Source organism: Motacilla alba, chromosome 5, assembly GCF_015832195.1.
Source record: "Motacilla alba alba isolate MOTALB_02 chromosome 5, Motacilla_alba_V1.0_pri, whole genome shotgun sequence".
NCBI lineage: Eukaryota > Metazoa > Chordata > Aves > Passeriformes > Motacillidae > Motacilla > Motacilla alba.
Window position 1 is genome coordinate 5,184,312 of NC_052020.1, and position 12,210 is coordinate 5,196,521.

General features: G+C 53.0%; 1 protein-coding gene across 4 annotated transcripts in view; it reads right to left on the minus strand.

Moving 5' to 3' along the window:
- WT1 (WT1 transcription factor) overlaps window positions 1–12,210 on the minus strand; it is a 33,880-nt gene that overhangs the window by 17,222 nt on the left and 4,448 nt on the right. For 2 of the 4 annotated variants that reach the window (XM_038139017.1, XM_038139016.1), the window contains exons 2-4: window positions 11,405–11,527; window positions 11,106–11,208; window positions 4,917–5,033 (exon numbers count right to left, since the gene is read on the minus strand). In XM_038139017.1, the coding sequence (XP_037994945.1) occupies window positions 4,917–5,033; window positions 11,106–11,208; window positions 11,405–11,527 (343 nt within the window). The remainder of the gene's footprint in view (window positions 1–4,916; window positions 5,034–11,105; window positions 11,209–11,404; window positions 11,528–12,210) is intronic. The other 2 variants (XM_038139019.1, XM_038139018.1) reach the window with 1 other exon arrangement.

Consider the following 12,210-nt stretch of genomic DNA (forward strand, 5'->3'; position numbering starts at 1 on the left):
TTACAGATGAGAATGTGTGATGAAAAACAGAGCAGCTTTAGAGAGTTGTATCAATCTAAGTGGTTATAAAAAAAAAACCTCATAAAAGATGACATTCTAATCTGAATATTTCAAAAAAATAATCAAGCTGCAATTTCTCTCTCACACCATTTTTACTTTGTAAAACTGAAATTGCCTGTCCAATGTATAAAGCAGCTACAACTTAATCTGAAGAGTTAAGCTTTTTATTATTATTTCATAAACCAAAAAAGGGAAGCTTTAGGACACACTGAGGAGAGCTAGAAAATTTCAGATGAAACGTGAATACACATTGATTCATGAGATTCAGACTTGGAAGAATAAAAAAAGCCAGAAAGCAAGATTACATAAAACAGGCACCACATTAAGCTTCAATTTAATTGTGTTTCACTGCAGGAACAGGAATTTTAGGGTTTAGAACCGGAGCCAAAAATGAGGCAAAGTGAGGGTGTGGGCTAGTCCCGTTGATAACAGAACATAAAGGAAGAGAAGTAGAGTTAATTCCCTCTGCTAAAATATTTACCATCTTAGCACCCTGGGAAAAAACATGTATGGAGACAGAAAAAGATCCTGATTAGTTATATAGAAGATCCTGTTTCTGCCTGGTTTTTGTCTAATACTATTATGGAGGGTGGAGTATGAAGCTGCATTTTTATCTCCCCTTTCCAAGGTAACAGAATATTAAAAAATGCAATTTCACAGATTTGAGCACTTCTGCCATCCTCAATGGGAGAATCAGCTGGCTAATGAAAGGAAGGGTCTACATTTTCAGGAGATTTTTGTGTTTCTGACTTCAATAGTCTTTCTTTGGTTTGGGATTTTTTCACCATAGACCTGATTGGAATCAGGATTTCACCAAACCCTTCCCTTCAGAACAAGACTGTAGGAAAGGATAAATTCCATATCAGAGACTGGAGGTTACTGCTCATTTTCAGCTCATCTGGATTGCAGAACTGAACCCAAGTTTCACACTTCCAAATTTTACTAATAATACCACCAAAGCTAAACACAAAAGCCTTTACAAGCCACTCCTAATCAAGAAAAGTTTTCCCTGCCTTGCTTAAGATGTGGTTTTAGTAGTGTTCTACAGAGGTCATACCCAATATTCCTTCCAGTGAGCCTGAGAAAACAGCAATAAATACCAATTTCCGTGGAGCATGCTGAGTGTTTAACATCCAAGCAAAACCAAAAGGGGAAAACCAAAATGTTGTCTGGTTCTATGCCTGATTTCAGATGACTGGTAGAAATATGGATCAAAGCTTTTTACTCGAGCAGCTGAAGAGAAAATTGCGTTGAGTCTTGCTGTTGGGAACGTGGCTACACTTCTTGTCTACCATGCTGTATCTCTTCCTGCTTGGTATCAGTTATTTCCATGTCGCTTTTACACTTAACTCATCAAAATATAAAGGAGGGTTTTATAGCCCTGAGATCTTCCTCTAGAACTGCTATGGAAGGAAGCGGTGCTTTTCACATTGGACAAATTAAAAAGCAACACAAAATATGAAGGAGAAACCAATGGCAAAAGTGTCCACTAATGTGGAACATTAATTTTGAGATGTCTGGGACCCACTGACTTTCCTGCAACAGAATAAATCTGATCTCAGCAGCTCCAAACAAAATACCACAAACGAGGAACAAATCATCAGCAAACAGCCTGAGGAGATAAAACCCAGTCCCACAGTGAGGTTCACTGCCTTAACAACGAAGCTTTCCTTTCGGATTCTAGCAGCTGCCAGTTTGTGAGACAGCTTGCAGACAAGCCAGCCCTCCCTCTAGTCCACCCAAAGTTCAGAAGGTGACAGGGGGATGCCTGGACAAACAAGAAACACAATTAATACACACAAGCTCACAAAGCACTCCCCTCACGTGAGTTGCGAGAACACTTGACTCAATCAGAGCGCAATCAGCTTGGAATTCATGACCCAAGTGGAAATCTAAAATGCAGATTCAGGTCTCTTGGACTGTGTGGTAGCAGTGGTGGGTTGTCTTCTTCTCAAGGGGCAGCTCTTGGCAGAGGGGAGGTCATCTTGGGCCATCAGACATCCTTTTGGTTTGTCAGTGAGTAGAGAGCCCCAGAAGTCATGGCTGCAGCCTTTTCCCTCTGCTTGCCTTTTGGCACCACTCTCCCCTTCCCCTGCCAGTCCATCACGGTGCTGTACTCTGACAGAAGACAACATCTCAGCTCACTTCAGATGTCTCTCTTCACCATCCAGCAATGGCTGGCCAGGATCTCTGTTCCACACCTTTTACTGCCTTTCTCTCAGGCTGTGCCTTCCACAAATTCCTGATGCTTACCCCTACTGAAAGCACTCGGACCAAGCTCCACTGATACATAGAAACTTCTTGCTCTCAGTTCCAATATCCAATATTAAAATATCCATGAATGAAAGAGCATTCAGGAAAAATAGTCTTCCATGGCCTTAAAGCCACAGGCTGAAGCAGGCTCTGAGCAGATAAAATCATTCAAGAGTTCAGATGCCGGGCTCTTGCTGCTGCTGCTGACACACAGGTTCATAAGCTCGCAACTCAACAGGAATGATTTTCACAATCAGCTTTGGCCACCTGACAGTATTCTTTGCCCAGTTTCAAACTTTTAATCTGGGTTGAGGGGATTCTGGAGCTGGTCACTGAAATATTGGCTCTTTACAAGCAGGATGCTCTCAGATAAACTGCCAGACAACTTCAGCACAGAAACCGCCAACTAAATCTACCTGAACTGCACTGCAGAAGCTTCATTTCAGTCTGTTAAACTTATGCTGAACAGGAACCCAGAAAAGCAAGCTACTGACCTGGTCTGCTGTCAAGTATAAAGTGTGTGAGCTTTATATAACTGTAGAGTTCTCTAACTATTTGCAGAACTTACTGGCAACATTTTCTTCCTTCTTAGAATGTGCAAAAGTCTCACTGAAGCCAGGAAGAAGTGCTGGGGAGAACTGAAGGCAAGGAGCTAAACAAGACTGTCATCATTGGACAGAATCTAGAAGCTCCATATTTCAACAGGAAGATTGACTCCAAAATTCTTAAATTACAACTACGAGATTGAGAAAAGCATCTGAAACACTAAACGCCTGGGAATCACTTATGAACAGTTCATATATTTTAAAGATGTAAATCTTGGGAAGAATACCTTATGTTCATGGCAACTGAGATTGGAGGTACTGTGTATTGTAACTCTCAGCCAGAAAAGACAGATAACTATTTTGGCTCATATTACCAGTGATGAGGCTATGTCTAGCACTGATTTTCCACAGATTCTACAATCTTGGCCTATACCAAAACTTTCAGCTTTGTTTTACCATAGATCATTCATCTTGATTCTTTCCCCCTTTTCATGCATCCTAGGTCACATACTTTACACTGCTAACAGTCTGACTCCTGGACAAGTAAGAAGCCATTTATTTTGTTCAGTACTCCTTTAATATTTCTATTGTGATTTTTTTTTTTTCACTGAGTTCCCCAAAGAATAACCTCTTCCTTGCTTTAATAACTTGGACCTCGGTCAAGGTTGATGTGTTTCTCCATTTTGCAGGATATTTTCTTCAGAAGAGACAAAACAGTGTCTAATATTGCAATGACTGATCTTTAAAGGGTACGGTTTCAAGAGGAAATCAAAAATACTTATGAAAGAAAAGTAGGAAATAGCCTTTAAAAAGAGGGGATAGGCAGCAAAGACAGTGAACTTGGGCACAACCGTAGGATTTTGGGATCTTCTCTAACCAGAAGAAACCTCCTTGATGGATTTCTTCAGGCCCAGCTCCCTTGTTCACGTCAATACAGATAGTTTACTACATTACTCCCTCTAACCTTCAGACACCATTGGTTTATGAGCTACAATGAGACCCATCATATTTTTCTCCTTCGTCGCAGCCCAGCAGCATACACAAAGCCCATCTTGAACAAGACTTTCACATCTACGGACAAGCGCGTGAAAGCACAGATCTGTGCAGGCTTCTATCAGCCTCTCCTGCTGTTCCCTTGAGACTGCACACGCTGGGACCCTGGGAACATCCCAAAGCCGGCAATACCTGCCTCCAGCGGGGGAGTTTGCAGAGCCGGTTATCTCCTCAGAGCCGTGAATTATCCGCTCCGAGCAGAGCGGCTTTCCCTCGGCTAGCATCAGAGGGTGGCTCTGCCGCTCACGGCAGCCACCGCGGCCGCGCCGAGGTGAGGGTGCGGCAGCGCTCCAGCCCCGCGGCTCCCGCTCCCGCCCCGGCCGCGCCCGGGATGCCCAGCCCGGGCAGACCCGGGGGAGGCCCCGGGCGCGGAGGGTGCGGAGACGGAGGCGGCGGCCCCGGAGCGCTGCCCGCCCCGCAGCGGCCGCCACCCCGGCGGGGCCCCGCGGCGCCTCGGAGCCTTCCTGGCCGGCCGGGCGCAGGAAGCCCCGCGGGGGAGGCGGGCCGGAGCCTCTTCCCGGCAGGTGGGAGGGCGACAATGGCCGGGAGGAAGGAAGCCGGGAGGCGGCCGGGCCGGGACACAGGACGCAGGGCCCGGCGAAGGCAGGGAAAGGGAAGAGGGATGGTAGGAAGGGGCGACGGCTCAAGGAGCGGAGAGCGAAGCGGCTGCCCCTGCGGGAGGGGAGCGGGCACCGGGAGCGGGCACAGGCCAGCCCTGCCCTGCCCCGCCCGGTGCCAGCGGAGCCCCGACACACCCAGCGCTGGGCTCCGGGCACGGCCGGCCTGCAGCCCCAGCCTCCGCTCAGGATGGGATCATCCGAAACGCGGCAAGCTACAGCCAGGCAAGCTACATCCTGGCAAGCTACAGCCAGGTGATGAGCTGCTCCCAGGACCGGACAGGATTTTTTTTCGTGCAAGTGACCGAATTCAAAAATCCAGGATAAAGTTAGCTCAGCAATGCAGCTTCGCTGGGGCAACAGGTTAGAAGAGAACAAAGCTCCTTACCCTTTCAGTGTGGATCCCAAGTTCATTTGATTCCATGTCATGCATTCGAGCTGTGAGGTCATCTGGTATAAATTGTCACTGTTGTGAAAAGATGTAGGGTTAGGACTAAAATTGCAGCTGTCAAATAAAAACAAAAAAAATCAGAATGTCAACAATTTCTTTGTTACTTGTTTTAAATATATAACAGTAGACAGTGAATTTATTTTATATAATCCCCTTTTTTTCGATGCACTACGAATTTTTAAAAAATGAAAGGAAATAAAATAAAAGGAAATCTATGGCCCGAAAAAACACTTTGAATCTGCAAGTCTGACGATTTGTAAAGAGCTGGAAATAGAAACATAAAGCTTTTTCCTTCCCGAAAAATAATATCCGATATTGATACGATGAAATGAATGAAACTAATATAAGCAGCCCGGCAGGGTAACGCAAAGGATTATTTGTTTTAAAAAGTCAAATCTGTTAACTGTTTTAACCAGGAGTGTGAGAGACCACGTGGGTAATGGAGTGAAACAGCTATCGTGACTCGTGATGGATGTTGCTACACAGAGGGGCTTGACAAGCAGGAGAAAAATGGAGTGGCTGAGCGATAAACGGAGCTCAGCGCTGGAGCAGGCTCTTTCCCCGGCGGTACACCCCGCGGGCAGCCCGGCTGCAGCCGCGCCTTCCCCGCCTCGGCTCTCCGCCCGGAGCAGCGAGCGCGGGCAGCGCCGAGGGGCGGCGGGAGGCGGGCACGGAGCCCCGCCGAGCCCCGGCAGCGCTCTCCCGGCAGGACAGGTCCCCACGGGGGCCGAGGAGGTGCCGCGGCCCGGGCAGGCTCCCCCGGGCCGGGCTGTCCCCGCAGCGCAGCTCCCGGCGGGCGGGGGCGCGGGGCGAGCCCCCGGCCCCTCCGCGGGCGCTGTGATTGATGCCGCTCACAATAAACGCACGTCTCCCCGCTGATTAATTACACCCAAATTCGCTGGATTTACGCGGTGAATTTATATCGTTTTGTTATTAGGAGACGGCATTTTTTTCTTTTTTTAATTTTTTTTAAACTTTGTGGCAGGTAGAAGCGACCTAAAAAAAGCCAGAATCCAGTGGGAAGCTTTTGCATATAAAAACAAATTAAGTGACTTCAATCTCGAAGTATGCGTAATATCATTTGTCAGTATCACTGGACACTATTATTCATTAGTGTGTCTGAAGTGCTATTATGCTACTACAATGTCCTGCATATCAGCTCAGGAATTGTTAAACTCTCCTGCAGTTTCCCCATTTGCAATAGCAGTCCGTGCTGGTCTGTGCCAACTACGTTTTGCAATTCCACGAATTCTTCCTGTAATGCTGCTGTAATTAATTCCTCCAGGACCCTGATTTTTATTAGAAGTGCCCTCCCGATGCATTTACAGCAGGAGATTTCCCTTTAACTTTCTTTCCCTTGACAGTTCATTTATAAGAGCCTCCCCCACAATATCCACTTTTTTTCCCCCTCCTTTACTTTTTCATAAAGCAATACACTTATTCATCTTGTCACAGCTCGCAGCCACCGTGTTCCGTGCCGCCCTTGGGTGCCGGTGTCCGAGACGCGGCGCCCCGGGAGCCGCTCGGTGCCCGCGCCCCGGCGCCGCCGCCGCTCTCCCGGGGCCGCCCGGCCAAACGCGCTGCCCTCGCTCCGGCCGCGCCCCGCTCCCGGCTCTCGGCTCCCCGGCCGAGCCCGAGCTGCTTCAGCCTCCGAAAGGAGCCCGGAGAGGCTGTGGGGCAGGCTGGGCGTCGTGGAGAGCGCTGGGAGCAGAGCTCCGCTCTTTGCGCTGAGCTCCGCTCTGTCTGCCCCGGTTGGTGTCTCCTGAGCGGGGAGAGACCCTCGGCCCTCGCCGCCCTTGTCCTCCCACTGCCGGGGGCTGGAGCCGGGCACCGAGTGCGGGGGGAGCAGGTGCCCCGCTCGGCCCGGACCCCGCACCAGCCGGGCCGCGCTCCGGACCCTCGGCCCGCCCCGGGCACGGAGCGGGGCCCGCACCCCTTCCCGCGGGCTGCGGGTGGGGTCTGAGCCATCTCTGCAGCCGGCAGCGGCCGAGGGGAGACATTTCTGTGCTGAGCCACGGAGCTGCGAGGCTCTCATCCCGAAAAAAGCCGGAATTGCCGGAGCTCCGGCTAAATCGGCCCCGCCGGGCTTCGCGCCCCTTAAACACGGGGATAAGAACGGCCCGTCCGGTCGCTGCTTGCCCGGGGGCCAGCGGGCAGTGGCTCGGATTAAACATCTCGCACCTGACGTGTGACAGAGAACACGACGCCCCTACCGCCATTTACGCCTCGCCGTGGTTTATTATTGACGGTACCGTGAGATGATCTCATGGAACCAACAGCTCCGCTCAAAATCTAGGCTTTGGATGGGGTTTGAATGAGGAGGAGGAAAGCGAGGTCTCCAGGGATTTGCCTGCGCTGATTCCAATCTGAATCCTTGGCCCTTCGAGCGGCCACAAAGAAGACACTAAAAATAACTTATTTTCATTACAAAGATGCTTTTAAAGAGAAACGAGAGGAAGGGGGGGGAAACGTTTCTACAACGGGGATTAATGTAAGTTGGAGTGGAATAAAAGGAAGTCAACGCTGAGCAAAAAGGGAACTTAAAAGGAAACCAGTAGTAGATCATATAGAGTTTGTTTTGGCCTGCACTGCAGTATTACCGAGTTCTTGACCTCTGCACAGAAAGAGCTATAATCTGAACCGAGACTCCTCCACTTTTAAAGTCTTTGCAAGTGTGACTCACAGTAAATTTTCAACATCCAGCATGTTTACTACATTAAACAGCGCGAGGTAGAAAAGTTCACATCACCGTTTCAATGGACCCGCAAACCCGTGCCCGAGACGTGCGCGGGTTTGTCACCCGTGTCCCGCCGCCAGCCCCAGGCGCGGGGTTCCCCGGCAGCGCAGCGGCCCGGGCCACAAACACAGAGCAAGCAGTGGCCGGGGAGAGAGATTTCACGGATAGTTTTGCTTCCAGCCTAAGAATTACGATCGTTCAACCATTTCTTTCTTCCCGACTTTGCCGCGGCGCGGGGGAGAGGGCGAGGCGCTGGAGCCCCGAGGGTTCCGCACTGCAGACGGGCTGGACCCTCCTGCCCGCGCCCACTCGCCACCCGGCCCTGCTTCCCGCGGCTCGGGCCGCGCTCCGAGGACAGCGGGGGAGACGGAAGGGTCCCTCGCACCCAGCTGGAGAGATGGCGATGCGGGGGAAGCGAGAGCATCAGGTAGAAGTGACTCCCTCTGCATCCTCTCCCTCTGCTCTCTCCCTCCACCTCCGCCCGCCGAAGCATCACCCCTCGGGTCCTGCTGGAGGCAGCGGATCCAAAATTGGGATGGCCGTTCCTGCGAGGCGCTGCAAGGCGGAGCGGACCCGCTGCCCTGGCTGGGGTGAGAGGGCGAGGGACCCCAAACCAGCGCTGCTCGGGCGTCCCGAAAGACGCAGAGAGCAGGAGGGGCAGGGAAACACCGGCCGCCGCATCCCGCCGGGGGCAGGGAAACACCACCTCCCATTCCCCACCTCGTCTACCCCGCCACATCCCCCCCTCTCCGCTGCTAAGGGCGAACGGGAGCGCCTGTTGTCCCCAGGCAGTGCGGGGACCGACAAAGCCCCATTGCGGGGCTGAGCACCATCCCCGGAGCGCTCCCGGAGGGGCGCGCAGCGGGCGTGGGCACGGTCGCCAGCCCCGGCGCTCGGATGCGGCGGCCGAGCAACCTCTTGACAAAGCAGAGCTGTCGAGCTTGAACTGAACTGCGAAAAGCAAAAGAAACCTTCAAGAAGGAGGTGCGGAATAAATATGGTCTTGAAAAAAAACCAAAAAATAATCACGATTTTGCCAAATCAAGATAAATGCTCAAGGGCAGTGCGGTCGTTTTCAGGGCGTTGGCGGTGTGGGAAAGGAGTCCCGCCCGTTTCTGTACCTCAACGACTCATCCGCTTTCCTGACCACATTTTCCAGGCGGTTTTGAACGTGCTCAGTAAGGGACAAGGAGAGGCCGCGCCGAGCTCAGCCACCTGTGCGGGCCCCGCTGCGGGAGCGGCCTGGGGCTGCCCTCGGCGTGGAACCAGCGCTGCCTCTCTTACACCCCCACGCATCAGTATTGGCTCCTGAGAGGTTTAAAGGCTTAAATCCTTATCTTACTGGAGTAAACCGTAAACCTCCCAGCGAGCAGGGCAGGATCAAGGCTGAGGTCGGGAGGAAATCTGTCCCCGTGGCGCAGCGCTGCCCTCCCGCGCCGGGTGCGGGTCCCCAAGCGCTGGGAGGGAGGTGGCCGCGTTAGGGAGGCGACCTCTGTGCTCCCCCCTGCCTCAGCGGAGGCACATGGAAGAGAGAGCTCTCGACGCTATCAGCATTCTCCTATCGGATTCACACCTGCAGGCGCTGCCGCTTCCAGGAGCGGGGCGAGGGCGAGCCCCGGGGCCCGGGGGGGCTGGGGAAGGCGGCGGCTGCCCTCGGCCGCTCGGAGCTGCCCTCCCCAAGCCTCCTCCAAACCATATTTATAGATTTCCCTGCGCGGCGAGCAACCTCTGTCACTTCGGCGCAGGAGTTCGCCCCGCCAATTATTCTGCAAGCTAATCTCTCTGGATAGGCTTCTTTCCTTCCTTCATTACCTCATTCCCTCCTTCCCTTGACGTCAACTCACGTTCATTAGCGAAGTGGCTTCTGGAAGTGACAGAATTTTGTTGTCTCACGTCCAGTGTCGATTAATCTGAGATGATATAACCGGCCTACAAGAGGAGCCGCTCGCGGCTTCCTTCGCAGAGGCGCATTGTTTTGTGTGCGAGAGTTACTTAGCAACTCCGAGATACGGGACTGGCTCCAAGTTCACAAAAAGTTGAGGAATAAATTTTGGGGAACTTCTTTCACTCACTAAACACGTTGTAAAACTCCAACGCCCAGCCCCCCATGTCAGACCGAAAAAATAAAAACCAACCGGGAAGCCGCGCTTGCCACGGGCCCGTCTGCTGGCAAAGAGACCTCGCTGCTCGCAGCAAAGTTCCAGACGCACCTTCCCCCCAGCAAGGAAATCCGATCAGTTTATCGCCCCGATTTCAATAAATAACCTCCCTGCAGGCCAGCTCCCATCGCTCCTGGGAGCCCTCGGGACGGCTCTGGGCCTGCAAGACGAAGCCCTTGGACGGAGCGGAGTTTTAGTCGCCTGTGCCACGCTGTGCCCATGGCTGCTGCTCCCCAGCCAGCACTCCTACGCCTCCCCGGGCTCGGCAAAGAGCTCCGGGGCTGCGGGGACGCCTGGAGCCCGGGCCGGAGAGGAGGCGAGGGGCTCAGCCGGGCTGCCCCCAGCGCTTCCCCCGCTGCGGTCAAGGGCAAACCCCAAATTCATCGCACCGGCGGGCTACGGGACAGGCCAGGGCAGCGCGGGGAGCCCGGCTCCCGTTTCCCCGAGGCGGCCGGCACCTGCTGCCGGAGCGCGGCCCCGCCGGGATGCTCTGCCGGAGCCGAGCGGCGCCGCCGCCGCCGCCAAGCCCGGCTCGGGAGGGCGAGCCGGCCGGGAAACCTGCGACACACGGCGGGGCCCGCGACGGAGGGCGCGGCTTCTTTTTTTCGTTTTGTGGGGGTTTAGGGATGTCGTTTTGCTTGGGGTGTTTTTGTTGGTTTCTTTGTTTTTGTTGGCTTTTTGCTTGTTTCTTTGTTTGGGGGTTCGGGGCGGTTTTGCCTTGGTAGGGTTTGGTTTTACATGTGAATCTTCTTTTTCTGGGTTTGGTGTTTGGTTGGTAAGTTTTGGTTTTGGTTTGGTTATTTTGGGGGGGGGTTGGGGCTTTTCCTGGTTTTTGTTTTTTGGTTTGGTTTTTTGGGTGGGTTTGGCTTTTTGCTTGCTTAGGGGTTTTTTTGGGGGTTTTGGGGGTTTGGTTTTTTTGGGGGGGGTTTTGGGGTTTTTTTGTTGGGTTTTTGTTTGTTTGTTTGGGTTTTTGTTTTTGTTTTTGTTTTTGTTTTTTGGTTTTGTTTTTTGGTGGTTTTTTTTTTGTTTTTGTGGGGGTTTTTTTGATTTTTTTTTTTTTTGGTTTTTTTTTTTTTTTTTTTTTTTTTTTTTTTTTTGAGAAGGGAAAGAATAAATCTGCTTCCTCGCATAAATGGAAAGCTGTTCGAACCGCATGCGGGGGAGAGAGCGCGTCCCAGCCACAACCCGCGCACAAGGAGGGCGAGCCCAGCTCCCTGCCGGCCGAGGTACCTGTTGTAGGGCGTCCGGAGGAGCAGCGCCTGGCTGCCCGTGCAGCTGTCGGTCGGCGTGTGACAGCCGTACACCGGGGGAGGCACCGAGTACTGCTGGTCCCCTGCGGAAAGAGCAGCACCGAGTTAACCCCTGGGGACAGCGGACGGGGGTCTGAACGGGGGTCTCCAGGGCCCCGTCCTCCAGCACCGGGCGGCCCCGGCTCCGTGCCAGGCCTGCGGGGGCTTGGGGCGGGTGCTGCGGGTCGCCAGCCGCCCCACAGAGCCCCCCGGAGCTGCCCCCGCGGAGGCAGAAATTACCTAGGGAGGGCTGCTGGCTGATGGGGTCCTCGTGTTTGAAGGAGTGGTTGGTGAACTGAGCGGCGGGGTGGGACGGCGTGTGGCCGTAGCTGGGGGTCCCGTCAAAGGCCACGGCGCTGTAACCTGGCGGAGAGAGCACAGCGGGGTTAGCGGCAGCCTCCGCCGGTCCCTGCCGGCGCCCGGCCAGCCACAGGGACCCGCGGGCTCCAAACGCCCCGCCTCGGGGGCAGCTCGCCGATCCCCCACGCTGGGGACAAGGACAGGGCCAGGCTCCCTGAGCCCCTCCGTCCCCTCTGCCGCCGCCCCTCGGCGCTCGCTCGTCTCTCTCGGCGGGCAGAGCCGCGCCGAGCCCGCGCCCGGGCGCGGAAAGTCGGAAGTCTCGTTATTGTTTAAAGAGAACAGATCGGTTTCTGTAATAAAAAGGATGTTTTCATTAATTGTCGCTCATATTAAAAGTGGACGATTCCCATCTGCTCAGTGTACTCATCTGGCGCTCCCAGTTTAGAAGTTACCCTTTAATCTTGCGCTTTTTTTATTTTGTTAAGAGCGGCTTTCTGAAGAGTCTGCAATAAAGAGGCGGAATATTACGTGCAAAAATAAAACTCCTTTCAGCGAAAATTGCTCTCCAAAATAATAAACAGCCGATTTCGTTTCCTACACTGAGCAGATTTAGATGGAAAGAGACCACCTCTGCTGACCCCGGGCCGGCACACAATCGTAAATCAGGTGCTTGGACACCAACTTTCATTAATGACTTGGAGCTGGCTAAACAACTTCAGCTAAAAAAGTAATTACAAAGTAATATT